Source organism: Vigna umbellata, chromosome 1, assembly GCF_029865625.1.
Source record: "Vigna umbellata cultivar VRB3 chromosome 1, Vumbellata_1.0, whole genome shotgun sequence".
Taxonomy (NCBI): Eukaryota; Viridiplantae; Streptophyta; class Magnoliopsida; order Fabales; family Fabaceae; genus Vigna; species Vigna umbellata.
The window spans coordinates 93,616,622-93,637,939 of NC_142165.1; the positions used below are offsets into that span (position 1 = coordinate 93,616,622).

At 34.1% G+C, this 21,318-nt stretch overlaps 2 protein-coding genes and 1 long non-coding RNA gene across 4 annotated transcripts; 1 reads left to right on the top strand and 2 right to left on the bottom strand.

The window, feature by feature from the left end:
* Nucleotides 1–2,294: 2,294 nt before the first annotated feature.
* LOC148206836 (uncharacterized) lies at nt 2,295–3,411 on the bottom strand. Its single transcript, XR_015786523.1, has 2 exons — nt 2,912–3,411; nt 2,295–2,767 (listed from the first exon to the last, which is right to left on the bottom strand). It is a non-coding gene; the product is annotated as an uncharacterized LOC148206836 (long non-coding RNA).
* Nucleotides 3,412–4,360: 949 nt separating this feature from the next.
* LOC124847441 (hydroxyproline-rich glycoprotein family protein) lies at nt 4,361–6,452 on the top strand. Of its 2 annotated transcripts, XM_088104819.1 has the most exons (2): nt 4,361–6,287; nt 6,374–6,452. In XM_088104819.1, exons 1-2 carry the CDS (start codon nt 4,552–4,554, stop codon nt 6,384–6,386), a joined length of 1,749 nt encoding a protein of 582 aa, XP_087960945.1. In that variant the 5' UTR covers nt 4,361–4,551; the 3' UTR covers nt 6,387–6,452. The 2 variants fall into 2 exon arrangements, with proteins under 2 accessions (XP_087960945.1, XP_047180891.2); XM_047324935.2 differs by having other exon boundaries at nt 4,363–6,452.
* Nucleotides 6,453–14,279: 7,827 nt separating this feature from the next.
* LOC124847450 (homeobox-leucine zipper protein HAT4) lies at nt 14,280–16,090 on the bottom strand. Its single transcript, XM_047324945.2, has 4 exons — nt 15,721–16,090; nt 15,163–15,473; nt 14,983–15,062; nt 14,280–14,897 (listed from the first exon to the last, which is right to left on the bottom strand). Exons 1-4 carry the CDS (start codon nt 15,884–15,886, stop codon nt 14,567–14,569), a joined length of 888 nt encoding a protein of 295 aa, XP_047180901.1. The 5' UTR covers nt 15,887–16,090; the 3' UTR covers nt 14,280–14,566.
* Nucleotides 16,091–21,318: the final 5,228 nt, after the last annotated feature.

The following is a 21,318-nucleotide window of genomic DNA, read 5'->3' on the forward strand; positions in this document are numbered from 1 at the left end:
TGGACTGAAACAATAAGTTTACTAAATTGGTTGTTGTTGATTGCCTGGAAGTTCTGTTTTTGGAAGACAATTGTTCCCAGTTATGTGCATTGTAATCGATTACGAGTAGCATGTAATCGCTTACCAGTGAAAAATCACGAATTTGTACCAAAAGTGCAGCGTCACTCCCCTGCTGTGGAAGAAGAGCTCCCCATTGAGGGGTTGGAGAAGGGGTGTTACAATAATGGTCATGCAACTCACTTCAATTGGAGAAAACCACCTAAATGGACATTTTTTTTTGAAGAAATCAATGACCTAACCTCATTATTGGTGCAGGGAGCACACCCAATAACATTGAACTCACTCACCCATCTCAAAAAATGAAAAATTCAACAAAAAATAGAGCATGGGGAGTAGTGTTCATCTAGCTGGGGAGTACAGTTGAAGTTTTTGTATAAATTACCCTTTTTCCTCTAGTAATCGATTACAAGACCCTTGTAATCGATTACCAGAGGAAAAAGGGTCATTTGTACAGAAACTTCAACTGTACTCCCCACCTGGATGAACAACACTCGCCAACTCTGATTTTCTGACCTTTACTACTTGTTTTGTTCTTAACTTTCTCCACCGAACTCCAAAGGACTTGATTCTTGTTTTGTTGGAATCTAGACTCAAAGAAGTTCAAATAGGTGTCAAGTGCATCAAAACAATTTACCCCACTCAATTGTGGACAAAATAGTTCATATAGGTGTTTAAACCAAGGTAGGTGAAGTCCATATAAGTGTTTGGCTTGTGCTAGTAGAATCACATCACACCTTAATTATACTACTATTTTACCTTGAATTATGAACATTTTATAAACAAATAAAATAAATTAGAATAATATAAGAAACATCAGACAATAACGTGAAAGTAAACTCATTTAGGAAGCTTAGAAAAATATTATTTTTGGGAAATTAACTGCATCTACTAAAGTGGTCTAAAAATTATGAGTTAGTAATCATTTGAAATATATTTGAGTCTACATTCCAACAAAACAAGAATCAACTCATTTGGAGTTCGGTGGAGAAAGTTATGAGCAAAACAACCAGCAAAGGTCAGAGGTGGTAGAAATATATAAAACGTTAACTTTAAGGAATTCACTGCACATACTCAGGTGTTCAAAAATTATAAATTAGTAGTCATTGGAAATATTTTTGAGTCTACTTTCTAATAAAAAAAGAATCACATCATTTGGAGGTCGGTGGAAAAAGTTATGATTAAAATAGTCAACAAAGGTCAAAGTTGACAACATGGGTTATCTTATACGTATATTTTTCCCTCTTGTTGACAGATCTATTATTTATTGAAAATTCCTTTTAAAATTTGTGCATTGTAACAACATTAGAGGACATATTTCTTAATTAATAAAATGAAAAATTTTCCTACGAGACTCCGAGAAGGGGTGTTACAACAATGGTCATATACCTCACCTTAGTTGGAGAAAACCACCTAAATGGACATTTTTTTAAAGAAATCAATGAACTCACCTCATTATTGGTGCAGGGAGCACACACAATAACATTGAACTCACTCACCCATCTCAAAAAATGAAAAATTCAGCAAAAATAGAGCATGTGGAGTAGTGTTCATCTAGCTGGGGAGTACAGTTGAAGTTTTTGTACAAATTACCCTTTTTCATCTGGTAATCGACCCATGTAATCGATTACCAAAGGAAAAAGGGTCATTTGTACAGAAACTTCAGCTGTACTCTCGAGCTAGATGAACTTGACTCCCCAAAGTCGTTTTTGTGTTCCTATAAGTGATTTTTTCTATTTTTTTCATGGATGACTCACGTTGCTCATCATTGATGGTATCAAGTGCATCAAAACACAGTTTGGCCCACTCAATTATGGATGAAACACATGTTGGTCATCATTGATGGTGTCAAGTGTATCAAAACACAGTTTCCCCCCACTCAATTGTGGAGGTAAAAACTCTTATAGGTGTTTGAACCAAGGTAGTTCAAGTTCATGACGATTTTTGCACAACTCGTAGAGCAAGAACTTATTAACTTCCGCAATCAATTTGATCGACAACCACCTTCTTAGATTACATTTCATTGTATACTATTATGTACCTTTTCATTTCAAAACTTGTTGTTTCGTGAAATGTCATTACGTTTTTTTTATTAATGTATGTGCTTTTTAATATTGTTATAATTTTTCATTACTCAATACCCTTCATTATTTCTTTTATATTTGTTTAATATTGAAGTATTCCAACTTGAAGTGTTCCATTAATGATCCATCCACAAAACCTTCAAAAGACAGTCATAACGAATCCAAAATATTCGTGGGGAGTGCTTAAGCCACGTCTGGGTAGCACTCTTCAACTTTCGGTACAAAAGGGGATTTTTATACTGGTAAGCGATTACCAACTCCCTATAATCGATTACAACACCATCAGTCCTGTGTCAATGGTGCAGGAACTCACCTCTCAACCTAGAAACACCTTAACTTGGTCTTCCATCCACATAGGACTGACCTAACTTGAAATTTCTTGTTGTGGACACCTTCAACCATGGCCAACAGGGATAATCAATCCACACAACATTGAAAACACACTCGTAAGGACCCCTGGACAGTGCTTAAGTCATGTCTGGGTAGCACTCTTCATCTTTCGGTACAAAAGGGATTTTTCTAAAAACATCCAAATTGCGTCTTCGAAATAATGGACTTGTGTTCCTCACTCAAAATTCCATTCAAAGTAGCAATACACTTTGTTTTCAATGATGACGAACAAACAACTACAAAAAAAATTAATATTTGTTGGTACAAATAACCAACAAAAGTCACAACCCAAAAGCAAAAACCAGCAAAATGTCCAATAAAGGCCAAAAGCAAAAACCCAACCCCAAAATACGAATACGGAAAGGGAAAAGTTCATATACCTTGTTAGAAGAACCAATGTCAGCGGACGAATCCATTGCACAAAAAAAGCTCAGAACTTCGATAAAATCGACACCGAACGAGACACTTTCAACTGACCAACCACAAAGATCGCTGAACATATATCGTTGAAATCACGAACTCGAGAGACAATGAGAGACTTCGAGACCACCGACGACGGAACTTCCTCAACGTCCAGAGAGATTGCTCAACTTCACCAAATCGAGGGAGAGAATATCAAATGAAAAAAATGAAAACCTAAAATGGAGAGAGGAGAGAGTGTTTCGGAAGAAAGAGAGAGTGCTGAAAGGAAAAGGAAGGAGAGTGGTTTCGGAATAAGCAAATGTTCAACCGTGACCCCTTTTCCAAATCAGTTCTTTTTTTAAAAAATAATTTCAAAATGGACCAATACAACACTAACACGTAACATTGTCAAAACGTTCTTAAATTCGCGTTATTCCATCTACTTTTGCATCCATGTTGAGTCACTGCGTAACCTTTAAGGGAACATTTTGAGTCACTGCGTAAACTTTAAGAGAATCCAACAGCAGCCAAAAACAGTAGATAAGTATAAAGACCAACACTTAACAATTCTTTATATTAAAAACAATATACTAAATGAAATAAACCTTTAGTACAGTTTATAGATGACTTGGAATAAAGCGATGACAGTTTTAAAGAGCTAAAATTCTAAATATATTAAGAACTCACGTCTAAGTTTTGTCCAAGTGTGGAACTTGTCTTTTCTTTTGTCACATAAATCCAACAGGCTCCATCCAAATGAAAGGCATGGTAGGAGTAGAAGAGGGGAATCATGAGTGATTCCAACGCTAATAATTTGCACCTTGCATTTTGTAACAGTAGGTAGGCAAATCTATTCGATGCTCATGGACCCTCTGCATATGTTCCTCCAATTCTGCTTTAATGGACCATCACCTCAACAAATTGTTGTTTTCGTTTCACTCTCTTTACGATTACTTTTATTCCATCAACCTGTAGCACCACTGGGGGAAAATACTGGTCAAACCAATTAAAGCTCACTTGAGTTAAGCATATAGCTCCATGTGCCAATTTTTCACTGTTTCTTGGTCTTCATGTGAAATTTATAAGATATGCATCTCCACCTAAATTTAAGTTTCTAGAAACAAAGGGAAGCTAAGAAAGGTATCGGTTGAGTTTTTTTTGGTAGTGTGAGGGACCATGGCTCAAGTCTATTATCAGTTCACACTAAGAGAAAAGGAATCAACAGATCATGTTGGAGCCAACCAAATAAGTCTCAAGAGAAGATTGAAAACATCCACATAAATTAAAGTTTCAAGGGAAAACAAGTGAAGTTTGTTAAATTTTCAGGTTTTGGAATTTAATTTGTTACCAACATTTAATGAATAAAGAAGGATTAAAATTTGATATGGCAAGTTGGTAAGTTTACGTTATATATTAAGTGAGATTGCAGGAGGCAAAGCATATCTGTGATGGAACCGAAAGGGTTAAAAGGTAACACGGAAAAGGAATAAAGATAAGGCTACACTTGACATTTTGTCTTTGACGCTGCACCTTCATCTTTTCCTTAACCTCTTCTTCCAAGTAAACTCTCTTCTCCTTCTTCTCCATCTCTCACTACACATTCTCCCTTCCTTCTGCAATGGCTGCTGCAATCCACGCTACCAAGCAACAAAAGTTACCTCTTCAACAAAACCAACAAGACCCAAATAAATTCTATTACCATTTCCTCTACAAAGCGGCACTCTTTCTCATATTCTTCGTTATTCTCCCCCTGTTCCCCTCACAAGCTCCTCATTTCATCAACCAATCACTCCTCACCAAAAACTGGGAACTCCTCCACCTTCTCTTCGTCGGTGTCGCCATCTCTTACGGCCTCTTCAGTCGCCGAAACCACGAGGCAGAGAAAGAGAATAACCACTCCAAGTTCGACACCGCCCAAACTCTTGTCTCTAAGTTCCTTCAGGTCTCTTCCTTCTTCGAGGACGAGGCTGAAAACCCTCCTGAGTCCGATGAAACCAAAGTCCAAACGTGGAGCAACCAACACCGCAGGAATGAACCTGTGGTTGTGGTTGCTCCACCGTTGAAAAAGCTTTCTAGTTTTGATGACCAGAGTGGGGACAAGCCCTTGCTTTTGCCCATTCGAAGCCTCAAGTCTCGCTTGTCTGATGATGATAAAGATGTTGATGTTCAATCTCTAAATAGGTCAATGAGTTCTAGAAGATTTTCAAGCACTTTGAATAGAAAAGGTGAAGTCGTGGAAGCTGATGGCGCGGGTGCTGCTGTTGATGTTCAATGTCTGAATAGGTCAAAAACCTTCAATAGATTTTCAAGTAATTCAAGTAAAAGTGCTGAATTTGTAGCGGGTGATGTTGATGATCAATCTCTAAATAGGTCATCGAGTTCCAAAAGGTTTTCGAGCAACTCGAATAGAAAAGCAGAAGTTGACGCCGATGATGTTGATGTTGGTGTTCAATCTCTAAATAGGTCAGCATCTTCTAAAAGATTTTCAAGCAATTCAAATAGAAATGCAGAAGTTGAAGGACCAAGAGCTGAGGACAAAAAGAAAGAGAGTGTGGTGCTTCCTTCTCCCATTCCATGGCGTTCTAGATCAGGAAGAATGGAACCTAAGCAAGAAGAAGTTGACGATGCATTTTCCCATCAATCTTCAAAGGAAGAATCCGAGTTCTCCAAGGTGGAATCTCGCCCACCGAAGCCTCAAACTTCACGTTCTTTTCGAGCAAGTTCCTTGTCTTCTTTATCGACAGAATCACTCGCCAAAAACTCAGAGGATTTAGTGCGGAAGAAGGGATTCTACAAATCCTGTCCTCCCCCACCTCCACCACCCCCACCAATGATGTATCAGAAATCAGTGTCCATGAAGCCAAGGTACGGTGGTTCATTCATCGAACCCTCCTTCGATAAAGAGTTGAAGAGAAGCTTCACAAGTGAGAAAAACAAGCCAACGGGGAAAAAACTTGCTGAAGAAAAAAAATCCATGCAACTCACGTCGTTTAGAAGTGACAAGCTCACGGGACATGCAAGCGTGCCTCTGGTGACACAGGCAGTTGAGAAAGAAAGCTATCTTGACAAGGTACTTGTGGAATCTGATGAGGACGATGAAGAAGACACGGAAACCGAAGATGAAGATGTCGGAGGAGGAATCATGGTTGAGAACGAGGGAAAAGCGAAGGGTGGAGCTGTTATTGGTGGAGAAAGTTCAAAAACAGATAGTGGTTTCAGTGGAACAAGCGGTGATGAAGGACCAGATGTGGATAAGAAGGCTGATGAGTTCATTGCCAAGTTCAGAGAGCAGATAAGGCTTCAGAGAATTGAGTCTATCAAGAGGAGTACAAGGAATGCAAGAAACTCTTCAAGGTAAATAATATTGAAGATCCATATCCATATATCATATCCTTCTAAATGGGATGTAATTAAATTGACAAGGATGTTTCTTTCCACAGATTAAGGTTGTAATTGGATACTCCTTTCCTCTTCCCCATAAACAGTTATGGCATAGACAGATTTACTGATTTTACTTAAGCCTTGCAATATCTTCAATTTCTTAATTATGAGTTCTACTTTATGCGGATTTCTTGTTTGTACACGGTAATTGTAGTGAATTTAGTATTCACCTATTACAACTTACAGATGATGGTGGGAGACAATGGTTAATAGAGTATTTTTTTAACACTTTTTAAGTTTGTTTTACTGTTGATTAAATCATAGAAAACATTGAGTTTAAATCAGAAAATATGACGCAGTTAGGAGAGTGATTGTTCACAGAAAGATGTGACGATTGCAAAAGCACAAAAGATGTTATCCTGTGAATTAAAAAAGCTTTATTAATTGGTTATATGCACAGATTAATAGTCAAAACACCATTTAAAAAAAAATCTTGTTTTCATTTAAATTTGTGACCATCATGGAGAAAAGTGGAACTGTTGCTTCATTCACTAACATTATAACTTGTCTCTGGCTGGAAGGTATTTGTCTTATGCTGGCAAGTACATCATAAAAGCAAATAAATAAAAGGATGTTATGGCTACAATTATTGTCATTCTTTATTTTGGGCAGTTTACAAGTACAACACTGCATTGCCTCTCCTAGGAAATGAAAGTGTTTCACCAAATGGACACTGAAATTGAAGTTGTCCATCCATACAAATTAAGACAGTACTGTTCCGTCCTGTTTTCCAGCAATGTCGTTTAAGTTGGAGACTGACAGAACGAAATTGCTACCTCGGTTATGATACCTATGTCATCTCATAGTGTTTATTTTACATAATTAATTTGGAACAGAGTATTTGAAGACGAATTATTTTTTATTTTTTTTAAGAAATTTAAAGATAAGTAAGAATAGAATTAGAAATAAAATATATAAAAATTAGTATAAAATTTAATTGATATGATAAATAAAAAAGTTATTTAATTAATAAAAATTTAAAATTATCAAAATACTGTTAATATAGAATTATAATTATTAATATTATATATAATTGTAAAAATTATTATAAAAAAATAAAAATTAATTTTTAAGATAAAAAAATTGTATTATTATTATTATTATTTTAAGAGAAAAAATGTATGAAAATTATAAAATGTACCAAGGTCAAATTGGTCTAAATCCATACAAACCATCTCATTTCTACTATGATTGAAAACAGAATGAATTTCACAATTTTTTTTCTTTCTTCGTTAAATTTTCACTCCATAATTATATATAGGAGTCAATTATATCACAACAAGAAGTTAATTTTGAGTGTACATAAACATATTTAATGGAAGTAAATCCTTATTGAATGCCCAGATCTTGATACATACACAATATATATATTAAACAATACTTACCAAAAATACTGTTAATTATTAATTATAGTGTATTTTGGAAAAAAACTATTAACTAGAATTTAAACTTTTTAAATATCAATTATTTTGAGATTGAAAGATGATCAAAGAAAGAGTGTGTTAGGTGTTGTTTGTGCTGCTTTTTGAGAAGTAGTTTTATTTCGAAGCTTTGCATAGTAAAAATTTACTTTAAAAGGTTATGCAAATTCTACCAAAATGGAGCCTTGTGAACATAAGATTTAAACATATAAATATCAGAATGAGTTGACATAACTGAATTTTCTTTCTTTTTATAATTTACAACCATAAAAATAAATGAGTTAAAGAATCCCTTAAGAAAATAATAAATTTTTAATTTTCAATTAAAATATCTTAAATTACATTTTCTTCTTCATAAAAATAGTTAAAATATTTTTCTTAACAAATGTTTTCATGCTCAAGGCAACTATAATGGTAATGATACAAGTTGTTAGTTATTATAGCAGCCAATTATAATTCACTCCAAAATAATTATTTTTTATTGGTCACTATTGTTTGGATTAAAAAAAATTAATTCTTGAAGTCTTCTTTAAAGTGGATTAAGGTGAAAACTAAAGTCAGTTTTGACTCATTATAAGATTTTTCTTAATTTTCAAATTTTTGTTAGATTTAATTATGTTTTAAATCTCCAATAAATTTGGTAACTCTCAATAGTTGTGGCATGTTATTTTATAAAATTATAAATTATGATATTATAAAATTATGAAATTATAAAATTAATTATTTTATAAAATGTTTAAAAAAATTTATCAATGTCAAAAATTCCAATTCACTTCTTCCTGCTATCCATTTCACCACTTTAGGAAATTAGGATTGATATATTTCAGCTGGTTGTCTTGTGTGGCTGACGGTGAAGATGAAGGTATCTAGGTAGCTGTGTCGTTTTCCGACAAGGTCTGCCGTGATTTGGTTCAGAAGCTGAGGTTGCGGGATTGGAGGAACAAGGTTTCTGGTAGGTGCCTTTTGGCACAACATCATCGTGCATCCTGGCCTTCTTGGGTGGCGGGATGCATCTCTGATCTGTTCCAGGCGCCGTGGCTCCGATCTGTTTCTTTCTCGTGATGAAGGATGGTGACTGGTGACGTGCTATAATTTGGAGAAGATGATGCCATGCTGGTGCAAAGTTCTGGTGGGTTGCGTCTCCGACGAGACTTCACGCCTGGCTCGCGGTGTGATCTCGTTTTGCTGGTTCGTCCTGGCTCGCGATTTGCGTCTTCCAGATGCAGGAATGGAGTTGAACCCCATGCGCCGATCTGCGCTGTTCATGGGTTGCATCGAGGGTGCTATGTTGGCGATTCAGGGATGGGTTGGAGTGGAGGAGATGCTTCGTTGGCGGCTGTAAGTGGAGGAGGCAGTGTTTGATTGTTCAGTTTCATGAGTGATGGATGACAGATGGCATGTTTTGATTAAACAGATTTGAGAGTATAGTATATTGTCACATGACATTATTTTGATTGGACTAATTGTTAGTAATAAGAGGGGTGAAGATAGAAAAATAAGGACATAGAACTACGTTTTCAGAGGCCCATTTTAAAAAGGTGTATAAAAAAATTTAGGGGGTAAAGTACTGATTATTTCAAATTATTTTCTTGTAGTTAGGAATAATTTATTTTCAATTCTTGATAAAAAAAATAACTTTAATTACATTAATAAATACTAGAATACTTGGAAATAATTTATATAATTAAAAAAAAATTATTTCACAAGTTTAATAAATTCAATCATTCACACATTCTATTTAAATCAATATTTTAAACATAAAAATTCAATTAAAAATTAAAAACATAAATATACACTCATAATTCTAACACTTAAAATAACATTAGTTTTTTTACTCATGTTTTTTTTCAAATTTACATCCTAGAAATAATTTAGTTTTTAGAGGCTAATAACAATACATGTACTAAAGATTAACATGTCTTCTACATACAAGTAAATAATGACACATTTACCATTTTTAGATTTAGACTACACACATTTATTACTATCATTAGTTAAAAAAACTATCAAAAAGCAGCACCTTATCAAGTTCTTTATGTCATTGTTTCGGTCTTTGTTTCAATTCATACAAAGATTTTAAAAATTTGCACACTTTATTTTCATTACCAGAACAACACCGCACCCTTCAGGTTAAGTTATACAAATTTTTCCCTTTAATTCACCCTTCAAAATTTCAATTTTAAAATCTATTTTGTGTATCACTAGCTTATGGATAGTTGTTAGATTTAACAATACTCGAATTCAAGGAATCTTTAGTTATAGGGGCAAAAATATCAAAGTAATCGATGTTGGATTTTTAAGTGAAATCTTTAACTACTAATCTTGTCCTATACTTGTCTATGGATCCATCAAGGTGATATTTTTTCTTCAAGATATACTTGCAACCAATGAGTTTTTCTCCTGTAGACAAATCTACTAAGGTCCAAGTATTATTTAATTTAAGTCCTGATGATTTTATCCAATATTTTGCATGAAGAGCACTAGTAGCCTCTAAAAATATGGTTGGATCGTTATCAACAAGATAAGTATAAAAGTCATCTTCAACAAAAGTTTCCTTTTTTTGTCTTTTATTTCTTCTCAAATTCTCACACATGACGTTACTATTAATATCTATAGGTTGTTTAGGTGTCTCATTAATCTTTAAAGGAAATATATGTTCAAAGAACTCAACATGTCTTGTCTCCATTATATTATTATGCTCAATTACATCACTCTGAGAAAAAGAAATCTATAAACAACATTATTCTCTGCATAGTCTAAGAATATACAATTAGATTTTTAGAGCCTATTTTCCCTATTGTAGGATTGAGTAATAATACTTAATTAGACACCCCCATACTCTTAGATATTTTAGATTAGGTTGATAACATCTTTATAACTCAATGAGAGTTTTACCATTGTTTTTTTAGGTATCCTATTTTGTAAAAATACATGCACTAAGAAGGGTTTCACCTTAAAGGTTACCAAGTACAGTAGAACTAATAAGCATAACATTCATAATTTCATTAAGAGTTTTATTCTTTTTCTCAACTATTTCATGGATAATATATTTTCTAACATGATATTCATTAAACAATACATACTCACCACCTCTGTGAATCTAATACTCTTAATTTTCTTATTCAATCGATTTTCTATTCCTGCTTTATAAGTTAAAAAATATATTAAAGGTCCAACCTTATGTTTGATTAAGTACACTTTGGTGTATCTAGAAAAATCCTCTATAAATGTTACAAAATAACTTTTAATACATTTAGATATGGTTTGTTTTAAATAAACTAAATCAGTATGAATTAACCCTAATAATTCAGTTTGACATCCTACAAAATGATAAACTTTCTTTGTTAATTTAGATTCTACAAATATCACATGTACTACTCTTCTTACCATGCATATTAATTAGTTCTGGTCGTTGCAATTTCATAATATATGAAGAGTTCACTTGTCTTAATCTAACATACCATATATTATAGGTATGAATCAATAATATTAGCACAAAAGCAATATTCATTAATAATTTTAGAAATATTAAGTACAAAGAGACATTGATCATAATATCCCTTTCCTCACAAACATGATATTCTTTGTCATAAGAATCTTGTCAGATTCAAATTACAACTTTAACCCTAATTTTTTCTAATAATGTTACAGATATTAGATTAACTCTGATAGAAGATATATGTAACATTGTTTGACATGTCTAATCTATAGTTGGTGTCGACACCCACACTGTTAGTCTATAAGTCCTTAAAATTGTTGTAATAGCTTACGAAAACACAAATAAACTGGACTTCCTAATACGTTTATATTCATTATACTTAAGGATTTATCTGCAATGTGTTGTGCAAGTCTCTCCAGATGTAACATGAATTTCCCAAATTTTTTTAGGATCTCATAACCAAGAAAAACTCTCTTAGAGAGTAAATATACTTATGATATTATGAAAGAAATATAAGAGAGAGAAAAGAATTATGAAAAAAATATAAGAGAGAAGAAAAAGGAAAGAATAAGTGAGAGTGCTAAAGTATATTTTCGAAAGGAAATTTAGACACCTATTATAAGTGAAGGATGAGTATAGAATGAGTGAAATATCTCATTAACTCACGAAAAACAAAATTAGCAACAATCCATTCAAAGTTCATTGTACTTAGCTTGTGAAAAAGAAATATGCAAAGTTCAAAGCAACTAGGAGGCAAGATATGCGAAAGAAATCTTGCATAACTTTCGTGAACGTGACAACTAGAGTTGTTGGTTACAAATATGTACCTGTACATATCTTTTGCAATATTATCTATGTAACACTTATTTTATAACAATAATTTTATTAACAATTTAAGCGTAAATTTTGATATGTATTTGTAATAATTCACATAATTCAATTTCTATAAAAGACATAGGTGATCTTGAACATAAAAATATATGAACTGTTAATCAGTATGAGTAAGTTTGTTTCAATTTATACCACGAAAACATAGAATTATATTTGGGCTAGTTTGGTTGAATTAAGAACCTTTTTTTGTTTGGAGCTGACCCATTTAAGATCCATTTAGTTGGTATTGTTAAAATAAAGTCATTAAAATGTTGTGTCTAATATATACCAAAAAAGAAACACCCCAACGAATTTGAAAAAAACAACTAAACATGATGAACTCGGGTACTTTTTTAAACACAATTTCTACCATAAAAAGCCTTTAGTTAAAGTTCATAAATCCCACCAAGAAAATATCATGAATCCTACCATAAGGGTAATCAAATACAAGTTCACGTCACATTCGGCGTTGACACAGAATGAGAAACAATAAGCCAAAATTTGGTAACCATTTGATTCCTCACAAAAGTAACTTTGAATGACATAGCCTTGACAAGTGGAATTAGTTTGTAGGTGAAGACTGTGAATGACAGAGAGAAAGAGAGAGACCAATCAATTTCAAAACTTTGGCTAAGAACGTTACGTTCCCTGATCATCATATGAAGTGTTAGGTTGAATTTTTTTCAACTAATGAACTAACTAAACTGTCCCTTGTCTATTTCAATCAACCCAAACTAAACCAATATAGTTGGTTTGAATATTTTTGAAATTCATCACGTTCACGTAATTCAATGAACACCTACACATTTTACCAACATCTTATTCTATTATTCTATTGTCCAAGATATTCAATAAGTAACTTGCATCATTGCATTCTAAAAGTTTATTAGTATTCTAAATATAAGTGTGACTTTGGTCATTTTTTTATGTTTGAGTTTGTCCATATCAATTCTTGGATTTGATCAATGAACATAATCCACGAAAACAGGGACTCTGTTCTGCACAAAAACAGAGCATTGTTATATGGGCTGATGATGACCCAAATTTCTTAAACCATTATTTATAGAACAGGCGTGGTCTCAGTGGCACTCTACACCCTAAATTGACCCTTAAAATAAGAAACCAATTGCATTTTCCATGGCAAACCCAACACCCGTTCCAGGGACCCACCCAATTATTTCGTTTCACAGTGAAAAGATTATCATCCTTTGAAATTCACTTTTTCGCTGCAGGGTTATTTTGACCTCTTATTCCAATCCAAAACACTACCAAATCTTCCAAACCAAACAAGGATCTTTCAAGCATTGATGAATAACTATTTTCCTAACATTACATCAAATTTTGGCTTCACATCAAAAAACAACCATGAAACTTTAATATGGTTGAATGCCAAGATTTAAGAAGGCCCCACAGCAGGGGAACAATTCCCTGTGGACTATGAACACAGAACAGAGATAAATGCTGACGAACTCACATCCAATATATCTACTAAAGTTGTTCTAAAAGTACAGAGGGTATTATAAATTCAAATGTGTATGGAAATTATAAAATATAATAAACACCTAATTTTATTTTTTAAAATTTAAACTCAAAACACGTTCCTTAAATATTATATATTGTAAATAAAATAAAAATGCAAATTTCCGTCATAAATTATTTTTTAAGTCACTTTTTTCACTCTAATTAAAAATACTATCAAGCTAAATTACTTTCTTAAAATCATGCAAAGTAAGTACACAAAATTTACTTTTAAAAAAACAATAATTTATGTATTTTATATACGTACTTTATATTTATATTTCTTTTCTATATATAACTTTTAAGATCAAGTCATTTTCTTATGTTCTTGAATATGATGGACAAATATATATTTCCTGGAAAGAATATTTGTTTGCTTTATTTCATTCTCATAGTAAAGGTATAGGAAAGTGGTATCTATCCCATGGAAAGAAGTTTACTTATGGTAATATTATAAATTAGATTTAATTTAAAATATTTAAAAACTGTAAAGTGTTCCTATAATAATAAAATAATAACGTTTAGAGTTGTATGATATTTTAGAAATATGATCTGAAAGAGAAACTTGTTTATTAAGGTATCAGAAAGCGTGGTTATAAGATGCCTAGGAAGTATAGACACTAAAAACAAAAGAAAGTATCAGCGGGAAAAGAATGGTTTGAGAAAAACAGGGTATATAATTTAATTTAACTAGACAATTGCACTTTACACAAAGTGTGTGTTTAGTGTTGAGATGGGAAAAGGTTAAGTAATACTAAAAACTGAAAACCTCCTAACTAATACGGGTCATCCAAGCAAAAAACAAAAGATCATGAGTCAAAGTGGTACAAAACATTGGAGACCCACCAGAACCCTTCTTCTAATCACCGTGTCCTAGATCCATACCTCTCACTGTTTCCCCCATCTTTCACCTACACCCTACTGCTACCATTGATTATTCACAATCAGTGGTGGAAACCATCGAAGCCCCGCTGCGGAATGGAAGCTGCCGAACCCCACGGCCCCATGCCTAGGGCCCGACTGTGGCTCTGGGCCTGGCCCATGGGATGATGACGCGTGGCGGCATCCACGGTCGACGACGGCACAGCCACCCGCTCGCAAGATGGGCACATGGTCAGTGTGGTGGGAGGGGTCATTTGCATGTAAAACTGAGGGGAAAGTTTCAGTGCTCTAAGCTCCTGGACTTCCTTCTGCAACCTTCTATTTTCCTCCGTCAGATTCTCGCAGCACCTTTTCAACACCTCGCAGTCCACCTCGGTTTGCTTCAGCTTAGTCCTGGAATTAGTTCCACAACGTTTAATAAAACTAAACTTTGTATTGAACCCATTTATTTCATGTGTTGTATAATTTGTAAACTGACCTTGCTCTTCGGTTCTGAAACCACACCTCAACCTGTCTTGGTAGAAGGCCTAGCTGTTTTGCCAGTGCAAGTTTTTGCTTCTGCCAGAACATTAAATTAATTAACGTTAATCAGCGGTTTTAGTTTAGTACCAACAAAAACGTAATAACTGATTTTAAGGTGGTTTTCTGTTAAGCTTACCGGGTTGAGGGTATTGTGCTCTTTGAAACTTTCTTCCAGAATAGCTGATTGGTCTTTGGAGAGTCTCAGTTTTTTCCTTGAGGTTTCGCCGTCTTCTTCGTCGCTGATTCCGCGGGAACAGGCTCTGTTCATGTCGTGTTCTTCGCCGTTGGGTTCTCGCTCGCTTCGTTTTCCGCTCACGCTCGAAACGGTGCTGTTCGGAGACGAAACTCCCGCTTCCTCTTCCATGTCCACGGCCGAAGGTAACCGATTCACGTCGATTCCGCGCAGGAACGATCGGGTTTCGCCTCTGCATGAGTCCGAGTTTCGATCTGGATGCAAACAAAAAACCATTAAATTAGAGGGTCACGGATGTCGGGACAGAAACTGAAGGGCGAGAGTAATATTTCTCTCCCCGGAACAAAAAAGGAGACCCAGTAAGCCGGATCAAAGTGGTGGAGAGAAAGGAAATAAAGAGATAAACTTGAACAGATCTGGAACATTGTTTGCATGCAAATAAAAAGGAAAAGTATTATTTTTATCTAGTTATTTGGAAAGTGGAGGAATTTTAGGACATACCGGAGGAGGCGAAAGCGTCGTTCCAAGACGGTTTAAAAGGATTTGAAGCGGAAGGGGAAGACGAATGAGTAGAGGAGGAGATGAGAGTAAGATGTTGAGGATTGGGAATATTGTGACGGAAGTTGAGGCTTAGACTCAAACCCAAATCTTCCTTTTGAACCATCATATCTAGTTTTATAAAATTTAGCCGCTGAAGAAGTTGGGTAACGAGGGAGTGAGATTGAGGTGCAGTTGAGAGAGAGAGAGTAAGAAGGGGATGACGATGATGAAAAGCAGGGGAGTTGTGGAGGAGTGGAAAGGGGGCCGTGTGGGTTGAGATTATATAGAAAAGAGAGAGAATGGGTGGAAGTAGTGTGTAAGTTCAATGATGACTTTATGTCAGCAAGCCCAGTTATCTCAATCATGACATTTGCCTCCAAAATAATACCACCCACCTCCTTTCTCTCTCTTCCCCCTCCTTCGTCACACCTCTTTATTCTTTACCTTTGACCATCTGGTAAATAAACTCCACTTTATTCAACTTTACTTTCACACTCTCATCTTTTTGGATAACTTTCACGCCATCTTTCCTGGATAACTCCCTCTCCACAACACAACAACTAATTCCATTGACCATGTTTTTTACTCTGTCTGCCTTAAATGCCCGATCAAACCAGTAGTGGAACACAGCCAGGAAAACATATGAAAACGATATCCCCTTTTCAAATTTGAATTTACATCCAGGACTCTGTTATTTCACACTATTGAGCCATCAAGCAAAGGAAGCTGATTTCTGAAAGCCTTTCTGATAAGACGATAACTATATACATCACATCATTCTTCATGTCATATTGTTTTGGCCGATCATACTGCTTTTCCTTTTCTAAAGTTTTGCTAACACGGCTGATAAGACCGGTTATGGAATTAACATGTGCGATGTTATAAAAGTGATAAACGAGTTTATGATATTATGATTAGCCAGGAATGTGCAATGAGGTAACAGGGTGGTGAGTTTGATGAAAATGTAAAAAGGAAAATAAACGGAGTTAGGTTTAGGTAGGATAGAGAGAGTGTGGGGGTGGCAAATCGCAAGAAATCTTGAGCATTAAACAGGGTGGGGCAGGTGGCACCTGAAGATTTGGGCCAGGGGTGAATGAGTTCCTAAATCAACGGCTGAGGTAAAATGTGAGATGTAGGAACAGACATGATGAGCATCGTCCCTGGACATCCATCAAAATCAGCACAGCCAATGGTCATGATTGGAAGCAAACAGATAACCTTTTCATTATATTTGGGTTGTCCCTGAGTGGGACCCCATTATCCCTTATCCTACGCGACACACAAATCTCCACCCATGCGATCACCACGAGGGTCTTCCCCCCAGCCAACAACGTCGCTTTCCCTAACTTTTTCTTTTCTTCTATCACACACCCTGTGCCCCGTCACTCTTCAAATTTAAATCAAAACAAACACACCTCTTTCTTCCTCTTCTCCTCACACCACCCGCGCGTCGCACCAACGCGCCTCTTCCTTCCTTCACCATGCTTCAAATTAATGAGTTAGGTTCAAAGAACCACCATCTTGTTTTCTTATGTTGTACCTCTGGTTTTCCGAGAGTTAGGTTAAAACATTTTATTCTACGAATACTTATTTTTGCAGGCCTATCCAATCATGGGAGTGGGGAAATACGAGATTTATTTTTTTTTTTATTATTATTATTATTATTATTATTATTATTATTATTATTATTATTGTGAGTCTCAACTGAAGTTAAGAAAGTGAAGAAACAGTGAGGGGGACAAGTGCGATTGGTATTCACGTGGAGCGACGATGAAGCAAGCGTGGAAGAAAAAACCTGCCCCCAACTCACCCTCACATGAACCAACATGCCTCTGCACTACACGTGCCACAATACCTTACGTCTCTTCACTCCTCCTTTTAACCATTTTTACTATTAAATTATATTATTCTTTTTCACACCTTTACATACATTTTTTTTTTAAATAAATTCAAGCTTTCTTCCTTCCTATACATATGTCACTTTTCAACACCAACATGCATTTGGTAAAGTAGCACAACATAATCAATTTTCCTTATGCCGAAGACATCAATCTCATAAATTGCAAAAGAAACAAAAAAAAAACTCACATTGTAAATGGTAGTAAATGAGTACGTGTAACTCTCATCAGGCCAAATTAACTTTGATAATGATGTAGATGCTTGAGGATGCAATAATAGGATTTATACATTCCTTTAAACAAATAGTTTGCTCTGAAAGCAACACAGCATGTCTCAACAAAATCTATTCAGAATTTAGTAAGAGTCTTTTTCATAAAAACATTTTTCATACAAATGTTCAAAATCTTTTATCAAAATTGTTTTCCTGCATATGGAACCTTTTTTGTGTCTCACCTACGCATTCGTTATTAGGATGAACTTACTATATATGAGTTTTTTTTAAATATATTATTTTTGCAACTACGTTTTGTAGCATACCATCCATTTGTTTCAATACCTCTTGTTGTTATGCATAAAGTACTGTATCTCTTGTTTAAATAATCTCTTAAGGATACAAAAAATAATATAGGAGGTCAAAAGAACGTAGACGAGGAGAGACATAAAAACTTATTTGAACAAAACATTTTTGTCACCAAATGAGAGACAAATTATGAATCTCCCCTCTCACTTTTTTCCACCTCACGTTGCTAATCCATGGTCATACACAGGTCAAAAACATAAACCTAATTATTTTAGTACGAGGCAAGCAACCACAATGGTCTCTCAAAAATCACGAAGAAATAACCAAATAGGATTGAGGGATTGAAAATTAAAATGAATAATGAGAGAGAATCTAAAACACAAAGAACGAATTTAAATCATCAAAAGAAGTGTAAAAGCAATATTATAATACACAAAGATTTATACTGATTCGATTATTAAAACAAGCCTACATTCAGTCTTCCTTCCTTCAACATCATTCAGTGAGAGATAATCCACTAATCAATATTTGAGTCAAGAATATAATGATACACTTAATTAGTAACATCACCGACACTCAAATTCAAGACAAAGAAATCAAAACAGGATCACACTCACTCTCTTCAAACCTGGTCTATCCAGCACAGGTAAAAAAGTAAAAGAACCTGAAAGAAATATGTGCAAATAATTCAAAACATATGTGCTCCTTTGAATCGTGAATGATTTCTTGTTATCTTCTTCACCAGTTTAACTTGAAACCTCTAATAACTCTTCTTGAATATGTCTGTACTCAAACTTAAACAAAATGTTAGTATATTGCAAATGAAAATCGTATTGAGTCAAGTTTCAAATCTGATTTATATAGAAAATCAAATCCCATTGCAGATTAATCGATTAGATTAAAACATTAATCGATTATGTAAATGTTTCTGTTTTAATCGATTAAAATGACAGTTATGTCTTGTTATGCTTCTTTTTACTTACTTAACATATTAAGTTGTCAGCAAAATGAATTAGACCAAAATTTTTATTTTAATCGATTAGGCTACTAATGTAATCAATTAAAATGACATTATGTCTTGTTTTGTTTTTTCTGACTTTCTCTAACAGATTAGGTTAGTAGCACAATATATTAGACCTAAGTTAATATTTCAATCAATTATACTACTAATGTAATCGATTAAAACAAATAATTTTACTCTCTTTTTATTTTCTATGAGTTGTTACTTGTTTTAACATATTATATTACTTATTTAATCGATCAATACTATCAGAAAATTGCAATTAAAAAATGTCTAAGCCTATTTCATTTATCAACTAATGATCTAAACATCTAATACAAATTTCTCATTGTTTTAAACATATGTTTATCAATTTGTGTTGTGCAAAAATGAAATTATGAAATAACTCATTATCCACTCATAATCAAAAACCTCTCATCAATTAGGGGTTTAATGTTCCTCTTTCAACAATTTAATCCTACACTTCAATAAAATAATTATAAATTAGAATAATCTAGAACGAACATCTTCAATTATAAAATTAAATAGATTAGAAAAGAAAGTAAAACATTCATACTGTGTGAATAAATGTTACAATGCAATTCTCAAGAGTATCGTCTTCCTTATTTCTTGAAGTAGGCAAAGAAAACTTATGAATAAAAACAACAAATTAATTTAAGGGATAGGGTAAAAGCACCAAAATTTTTTGAAATTTATTCGTTATCCAAATTTAATTCAACAAATAGACTCTTTTTTTTTAAGAAACATTTTCTGTCACATTTAAGTTTTTCTTAATTTTGTTTACCAAGAATGTTTAGTCCACAACGAAATAGAAAAATAAAAAAGAAAACTAGATAAATAAAATTTGATCAAAAATTAAGACGTCAAAATATTATTTTCGTACTTTTTTTCACGGTTTCATTTAGACCATTTTATTATAGAAATCGTCAAATATTATTTCGGACATAAAATATGAAATTGAACTAAGATTATTTACAGAATTAAAAGTATGTAGGAAGATAGAACAGTAGACAGGAGTTTGGTCTAATGTAAACAAAATCGTGGGTGTCATGCTGTCGCTTCACGCACCGACACCTTCCTTATCACAATCATTTGAACACCCCTTCACTCTTCCAAAATCTCCACCACTCTCTCTGAAGGCGCGTGTATTTCATCGCACCCAACCTACAGTAACTAACATGGTCATGTGAATTCACATTTGTTTTTTTATTTTTTTTATTTTGAAGTAACTTTAATTTGTGAGTATTTATGAGTTAGCACATTTCAGATACTCTTGTGAGCAATTATTGAAAGTGTGAGTATTGACTGTCCATTTGACATGCTTCATCAATAGAATTGAGTTTGCAACTTACAAGGAAGACCCTCCTCCACGGGAAACGGAAACCTTTCCCACCCAATAATTCAAAACGGCTCATCTATCACAAACTTTCCACCACCACGTTGCATTTTAAGGAATTAACAAAAGTAGAAACACTCCACTCATTACAAATTTTAACAAACATTTCACTCCAATAAATACCATTTACAAACGTGTTTTATACTTTTATGTATTTCACCTATCCTTTTTTGACAAAAAGAATATGAACTCATTTCAGTGATAATAAAAAGGAAAATAGAAAAAGGAAATTGATTATAATGAAAGAGACTACTACCTTACTAACTTATCTCACTTTAAAATTGGAAAGAAGGTGTAAGATCCTCCTACACTCATAATATAGGAATCATGGATCACAATATGTGATAGACACAACTGAAACCTAACTATTTGATTGAGAAAGATGTGAAGCATAGGTGAAAGACAAGTAGAAATTACGTAGTGGAACGAAGGTGATAGTAATAAAGGAAAGAAAATGATTAACGAGGAGATTAGAGTTATTTATTGTTAATGAGTGAATGGCATGAGAGACAAAGATGTCGGGTGATGATTAAGAGTGTCCCCACGAGTGCGTGGTAGGTGTCCCACGTGTTCCCTGGCATTGGGCTGGGTCTTTCCACACACCCCAATAATGGATCTCACCCTAACTTCTTAAATCATAACCCTACTTAACGTAACACCCACTACCCGACAACACCCATCATCTTTCTCTTACATCAAATCCATCTTCCTCTCCACCACATT

Bases quoted from the DNA above. Each gene is read 5' to 3' on its own strand.
- LOC124847441 (XM_088104819.1), top strand. From the start codon at position 4,552: ATGGCTGCTGCAATCCACGCTACCAAGCAACAAAAGTTACCTCTTCAA.
- LOC124847450 (XM_047324945.2), bottom strand. From the start codon at position 15,886: ATGATGGTTCAAAAGGAAGATTTGGGTTTGAGTCTAAGCCTCAACTTC. The intron at 15,474-15,720 runs GTATGTCCTAAA...GTTTGCATCCAG, and splicing joins CGACGCTTTCGCCTCCTCCG to ATCGAAACTCGGACTCATGC. The intron at 14,898-14,982 runs GTCAGTTTACAA...AACTAATTCCAG, and splicing joins TTTCAGAACCGAAGAGCAAG to GACTAAGCTGAAGCAAACCG.